General features: G+C 42.7%; 1 protein-coding gene across 1 annotated transcript in view; it reads left to right on the top strand.

Annotated features, from left to right (window-relative positions):
* Positions 1 to 341: 341 nt before the first annotated feature.
* Positions 342 to 7,585, top strand: part of ECT2L (epithelial cell transforming 2 like) — a 66,957-nt gene continuing 59,713 nt past the window's right edge. The window contains exons 1-2 of the mRNA XM_047103135.1: positions 342 to 407; positions 1,551 to 1,663. Of these exons, the coding sequence (XP_046959091.1) occupies positions 342 to 407; positions 1,551 to 1,663 (179 nt within the window). The remainder of the gene's footprint in view (positions 408 to 1,550; positions 1,664 to 7,585) is intronic.

The following is a 7,585-nucleotide window of genomic DNA, read 5'->3' as shown; positions in this document are numbered from 1 at the left end:
CGGTCTGTGAGTTGAGCCCCGCGTCGGGCTCTGTGCTGACAGCTCAGAGCCTGGAGCCTGCTTCAGATTCTGTGTCTCCCTCTCTTTCTGCCCCTCCCCCAGTTGTGCTATTTCTCTATCTCTCTCAAAAATGAATAAATGTTTAAAAAATTTAAATAAATATATAGATGTCAATGAATGGCAGAAATTATTATAATTCCCATGATGACAACATTAATATATTGGATGTTTCCAGGTGATCTTAATTAAGCCTCTATTGAAATGAATGTATATATCTTAGGGCTGGAAGAAAATAATTTGCTGAGATGTCAGCTCAGGCTTCTTCTAGAAAAACTCTGGAAATGGAGTGCTTTCACACAAGATTCAGTGCCTGGACACCTTTCAGCAACAAGTCATTAAATAGAGAGGTAAGTTAGATACTCTGGAATAAAAGAAGTTTAATTTGTAGGGCTGATTTTACTGTGACATTCGGAGTCTCATGTCACCATATTTAAAAAAAAAACAAACAAAACTCTGAAGAATTTAGTCTTGGAGTCACTTCAAACAAAAACAAACTTCTATTTGTCGGCCCCAAGACAGTCTCTTCTCACTCCAGTCTCCAACTCCTACTTTATGAGGAACCCCAAGGCCTGCCTCCCCTTTCCCCTGTACCTCCAGGGACAAAAGATGCCTCCATAAAACACTGTGTGCTGGGGAGAAGAAAAGAGGAGGTGCTTTGGTGGTGTTCGATATGGAGAGTATTCATGTATAGTTAATTCTCTGTGTATTTCTTTAATCCTCTCTTCTCAGTTCAGTTCAATGGCCCGGGGGATGCCCCTCCTTTGAAAGGTGGTGCAGGAAGTAGTTACTGACTGGCTTAGGCAGCTCTGTCAATCATTAACGGCTGATAGCTCATGCGTGGTTCAGGCCTGTTCCAAGGGAAGGAGACTAGCCGGGCTAAGGCCAAAGCCTGACCCAGTAATAAAGCCAGTGAGTTTGTATATATCATCTGAGCAAAGCTGGACCGACACCCAGGTTTGGGGGGTCCTTGGCGTATGTCTTCCTTGGAGACACGTCTAACAATGGCTACTTAGCAATATTTATTAACTCTTGTTTTGGTGAGGGTTATAAAGATGTAGGACTGTGGGTTAGTAAAATCATACCTACTTAAAATGGCCCTGTTGTTTTCACTATTCAAGTGTAGCCTGTAGGTGTTTTCAAGATGAAATGTTTGGCATCTGTTTCCCTAGGCCACATTCGTTTACGTAGAAACAAGAGCCAGGATTCATTACCTCTTTGTTCTCCCGAGAAGCCCTCCTCGGGCCCCACTGTAATTATATCTCCTGGCCAGCCTTTCCCACCAGCCCACCCAACAAGCCTGGGCTTGTCTCTCTATCCCCAGATAAAAGCAGTTGAAGCGGAAGGGATAGACCTCTGCTATACAGTGAAAGTGCTTCTCGAACTGTAATGTGCTATGCAAATATTAGCCATGAGGTTGGTAGACTGTCTAAGGATTGCTTAGCAACTTAGATTGAACTGTACAGGAAAATGACATTTTCTCTCCCTTATAGCTCTTTCAGGAAAGAGTTGCTCTTATAAGTCATTGGTTTGACCTCTGGACTAACAAGCAACGTCAAGAATTCTTATTCACGATTTTTTTACGATGCACTAAATCACAGTTAAGGTAAATGTAGCCCAAGGATGTAATCATCATTGGTTCTTAAAGGAAGATGAAATATAGTAAAATGTTTATATAACCTTTAAGGGTTTCTTTTTTTTTCTTTCCCTTAGAAAGAACAAATAAAGCGACTGGTATTTTAAGGTTTATAAACAGAATCTTCTAGTGCTGCTTTCTCCTTGAGGATAAAATGGAGCCTTGGAGGGCTATAACACCTCCACACCACAGTGAGATGTTTAGTTTTTGCAAACATCAGAGACTTCAGCCAGTGAATTTTTAACATTCTCTTAGTATATTAAATTCTCCTTAGAATGGAAGGATAATATATGTCAAGTAGATATCTGGTACACAGGCGGTCCATAAATAATTGTTACCTGAACAACGGATCTGAAATGAACGGATCTGAAAAATATCCGAGGAGTGACCAGGGAAGTAACATTTAGGAATACGGGCAAGAATGGTTAACGATAGTCGCCACCGATTGCCAATGGCTTCTTGTTCTTTTCTTGCCCTTGCCTCCTATGTCTGTTATTTGCTTTGAAATACTCCAGCAGAGGTGGTGTGATATTTGAATGCACTGGTTGAAATTACATACAGGAACAGTTAGTGTTTTGATCAGGATTTAATGCTCTAAGCGTGATTAGCTAGCACTGTTACTGGAAAGGTCACAATGTCTCAGTTATTACAAGATACTTTGCTAGTTAGCATAGCAAATATCAGACATGAGTTATTATCAGAGCAACCAGTGGCTTGTTCATTTGTCAGATGAACGGTAGAAATGGATTCTTTGGAGAAATTAAAGGTATTTAGATGTGGGACTGAAAATATTCTAGAGAGCCCTCCGACACGCCTGTTCCTGACTGAAGAATCCAGCCAGCCCAGTAGCAGGTGCTTGTAAGACTTTATCCCCAGATCAATGGCCTTGCCAGTCTGGGGGTTTCTGGTAGCCTGAGGCTAGCAATGAGGGTAATAGTAGAATCTCACTTCCGGAACATTGCACTTTCTCAACTGAGCAAACCTTTCACCCAAAGGACAGAGAGCTGGGACTCCTTCAAGCCCATAGAGGAGACTGTATGAAGTGCTTGGGGTTGTTTACTAGGTTTGTTTAGGGAAACTGTAGGTATAGCAACGTTTGGTGTTAGTTGTTTTCACTACAGCCTGGTGGTGAGGTTGTTGGGAGAGGCGAATCTCTGAACTGCTGAGGTAGCTACCAAAAAGCGCCAGAGTTGTGCAAAACCGGATTGGCCTATTTTAATTTGTAATACCTGCCTTCCACCCTTTCTCACACTTCCTCCTGCCTGTCTCTTTTCAGTCAGCCATTTCTTCTCTCCTACCTGCTTGCTCACCTGCTCTCCTGCGTACCCTCGCCTGCATCCGTGGGTGCACAATGGTTTGTCCACAGACGGTCCCCGATGGAGTCACCAAGTCACCGGAGGGAGGCAAGCACCTTCCTGGCTGTGTTGAAAAAGGCTGCAAAAACAGGCCACAGAAAAATAAGCTCTTTAGTCAATGCTTAAAAATCAGGGAAGGGAACTTTTTATGGGAGTCATTGGCTGGGTTTCCTTTTAGTCCAACTTTACAGCTTTCAAGATAAAATAATAGACCAAACCCCAAATCCAAAATTGCTTGTGGTACATCATGTTCTCTTCTCATGTATCATAAACCACGCAATTTTAGCTGTAACCACTGGAGGTCAATAGAGATCTTGTGGTATATTTTGAGGCTCATTAACATTAGGCCTGACATTTTGTCACTGGAAGTCGTAGCCTTTGTCTGGTACCTGAGTTTTTACTATGGCATAAGGATATGGGACTAATCTGCTCAGTGGAATTACTTTGCCTTGTTTCATAGTAGCTGCATTTCTGCAGAGAGCTGTGTAGGTTTCATAGTTTCATATGAAGCTATTATTACATATTCTGGGCTGCTGCTTTTAAGGGGAAGTTGTATGTCAACTTCTGGTCTCTAGATTTGGCATCCTGAACCCATCTTTAATTTGTAGTGGTGGTTTTGTTGCTGAACATCAATTAGTTTATTCCCCAAAATTTAGATTATTTTTTTTTAATTTATTTCAGTGAGAGAGTGTGAGCAAGCAGGGGAGAGGGGCAGAAGGAAGGAGAGAGAGAGAGAGAGAGAGAGAGAGAGAATCAATGCAAAACTCAAACCCACGTGACCCTGTGATCACGATCTGAGGTGAAATCAAGAGTCAGATGCTCAACCAAATGAGCCACCCAGGTGCCCCTGGATTAAGTCTTTCTTCCTCTCTCTTTGGGTCAGCCATGTCTCCTCTCCTGCTAACTAACATCTACAGAAACTATTTGCTCATAGTCTAATCCAATTCGAGTTATGCTTGATTTTAATTAAATGTAAAAGCCCAATTCATTTTAGTTTTTCAAGTCAGCGCAATCAACTTTCTTTTAGACATCTTTATTGATATAGAATTCACATGCAATAAAAGTCATCATTCAAAAGGTACAAGTCACTGGTTTTAGTATATTCACAGAGTTGTGTAAACACTACCACAATCTAAGTTTAGGGCATTTTCAACACCCCCGAAAGAAACTTCCTACCCATTAGCAGTAACTTTCCATCTCCACCCCCAGCACTGGGCAACCGTGAAATCTACTTTCTGTTTCTATAAATTGCCTTTTCTGTACTTTTCATATAAATACAGTCTTACAACACGTGGTCTTCTGTGACTGGCTCTGTTCTTGTATTGTTGTTAAATAACAAAATGCAACCAAGTAAATGGGCGGCACCCATTCAGCAAGTGGAGCTGGACTCTAAGAGGAGTTGTACAAAATAAAATGGAAGGAAAGCTTTTATGGTTGGAGGGTGGGGGTAAGAAAGCTATTAGCAAAAGAAAAGGATTGTTCCAAACAAGGCTGTTTGCTAGGGGAAAGAAAAAGCAACAGGTCTTATCACGTAGATTGCCTCATCTTTCTCCGGGGGATAGAGACTGTGTACCAGACTTGTTGGTGCAGATGGGAAGAAAAATTTTCCTGACTGACCGGTTAAAGCCCCATTTCTGGGGGAGGCTGAAACTGCAATTATTGGGTATTAAGCCGAGGTTTGGCAACTCGGTCTAAGTGACACCATTTGGGGCCCGTGATTTTCTTTGTTCAGCCAATGTTCCCAAGGGTCATCCATTTTTTAGCAAATATCCGTACTTCTTTCCTTTTTGTCGTTAAATAATATTCCATGGATGGATAGTCCATATTTTATTTACCCATTCCTAAGTTGACGGACATTTGTGTTGTTTCCACGTTTTGGCGATTGTGAATAATGCTAAGAACATCTGTGTGCAGGCTTTTCTAGATGGATGTCTTTATTTCTTTTAGGTCTCTACCTAGAAATGGAACTGCTGGGTCAAATAGTGACAGTGCAATCAACTTTTGGTTGTTAAACATTTCTTTTGAACCCTATTTATTCTTATAGTCCCTGTTCCCCCACCACTGAATCAGCTTATGGATGCATGAGAGAATTTAGCATTGCTTGAATGTCTGAAGTATTTATATGTAAACCGGGCTGTATTGGTACAAACCCTGTTTTCAAGGCAGAGGAGCCATTGTTTAGATGTTTTGTTTTATAATTTCTGAATAATTTTGTCTTAATGGAAGCAGTCACAGTTATAAAGGTATTAAATAGGATATTGTGGTATAGGGTGGAACTGGGTTGTCACAATTTTCTTTGAAAGTTTTTTCTTAATCTCAGTGAGGTAAGATTTTTCTTTTCTGTGCTAAACTATATTCCACATTGTTCAGATTTAAGAAGATTTCTTTTAATGTTTGTATTTATATTTGAGAGAGAGCAAGACAGAGTGCGAGCAGGGGAGGGACAGAGAGAGAGGAGAACACAGAATCCGAAGCAGGATCCAGGCTCTGGGCTGTCAGCACAAAGCCTGACGCGGGGCTTGAACCCACAAACCATGAGATCATGACCTGAGCCGAAGCCAGATGAAGCTTAACTGACTGACCCACCCAGGCGCCCCTTAAGAAGATTTCTTAAATGGAGTTTCATGATATTTAAGACATTTTTCAAAGGTTCAGCTTCTTAAACCATCACTCTGGCAAGTTCTTCCTCACCTCAACTCTAGTGGCCCCTCTCCTGGGACCTTTCCTGCACACCTTCCACCCCCAGCAATGTTTACAAACCTCTATCATGGCATTTCCCCCAGTATATTATGCTTATATGACCACGTGTCTAAAAGCTTCCGTTAATGTCATCCCCCTGCCGCTCAATTAGGCTGACTTTTCCTATGACTCCCAAAAGGACACTGGGCTGTCTGCGTCTGTCCCTCAAAGAATCCCATGAGAAGTTTGCCTCTGGTCTCCTAGCCACACTGGTGGGACCGGTTTCTAATTGCCCCGACTCAGCAGCAGGCAACGCCCCACACAAAGGCCTTTCATTCCAGGGCTGGAGCTGTTCAAACCTGTAGCTTTCCCCGGTGGGTCCTTGGGGCGACATTCATGCAAGTGCAATCCCAAGACACAGATGGACTGTCTTCTTGTGTGTGTGTGCATGTGTGTGTCGGTGGAGAGGGAGGACATGAACAGCGAAGGATTCACTCTCATCATGTGTGTCCATCACAGCCGACCAGAAATGGGGTGGTCCAGAAAAATGTACAGTGAAGAGAGAATACCCCCCACACTCACCTCCCTGCACCCACCCCCTCTTTCCAAGCGGCCCGTGGGAGAGCTCAGGCCAGGATGTCTATCCCATCTGTGAACTGTGAGGAAATCTGGTGTATGCATTTCCCAGAGACGATGCATCTAGGTTAAATTTGAATTCAGAACAGCCCCATCACTCTGAGTTCCTGAGCACCCATTTGAAAGGAGACTGTTTCTGTGTGGAGGTAGCAGAGAGCATATTCAAAGGCCCACTGGGTTTCTAAATATCCAAGACGAGTCTGGAAATCTGGTTCCTCCTGAGTCTTCTCTCTCCTCAGCCCCTGGTTTTGGACATGCTCCCGTCCTTTCACATAGATCCCATGGTCATGGATAACCATCATTTGTCACTGGGGCAGTTTTTAGAAGTGGATGAAGCTAAGAAGGAAAACCCTTGAGTTTTATTGGGTGGGGATGGGGACAGAGGGAGAGTGGATGGTGGGAAGGTCGTTGGCTTATGCTAGGCAAAGCCTGTGCGCTTGAAATTCTCACTTCCCATTTTGTAAGTGGTACCACTCTTCTATGGTGGTGCCACACTTTAAAAGGTTTAACTTGTCTTTACAGCACTTAGCACCACCTGACATTATGTTATATACAGTACTTGCTTACTTACTGTGTGTCCCCTCCACTAGACTGTAGCTCTGTGAGGGCAAGAACTTTTTCTGGTGACTGTGTCCCTAACATTTAGAACAATACTAGGTACACAGCAGCCACTGGGTAAATGCTTGCTGAATGAAGAGATCCTAAACACTCCTAATTACAAGAATAGCAAAAAAAATGATCAGAACAACTTTTTCATTTGCTAGCTCCCTGAGAGGAAGGAACTTTTCAAGATATTCCAAGTTCTCAAGTATGGGCGATTACTAATACCTTGCTTCGCTCAAGACTTTTCACTATTGAATTAACTCAAGACTCCTATAAAACAATTCCAGAAGGAATTTTGCACAGTAATAATCCCCAAGGGTGGCATGTCACACAACTCCGGGGGTGCTGTTTCACACTGTCATCTGTGTTAATGGCACCTCCTGAAGTCGTTCATTGCACAATTTCCCAAATGCCGCAGCCCTGATAATTAACGCTACCGGCCGTTTATAAGGCACATGATATTAGCTTCCACAGCTACCAAGAATCCTATTACTTCTGTGTAGGGGGAGTGAAATTCCCAGATAAATCATAGGAAAATGGAGAAAGGTTTTAAGAGAACATTTGTCTCTGTTCTGTATTGAAGAATCTGTTTAGGAAATGTCCAGGAGGGTTACGGCAG

The sequence above is a fragment of the Lynx rufus genome, unplaced genomic scaffold (genome assembly GCF_022079265.1).
Source record: "Lynx rufus isolate CCGP_SWC_20201006 ecotype Redwood Valley unplaced genomic scaffold, mLynRuf1.p SCAF_6, whole genome shotgun sequence".
NCBI lineage: Eukaryota > Metazoa > Chordata > Mammalia > Carnivora > Felidae > Lynx > Lynx rufus.
Note: the sequence above shows the minus strand (reverse complement) of the source record. Positions and strands in the feature narration are given on the sequence as shown.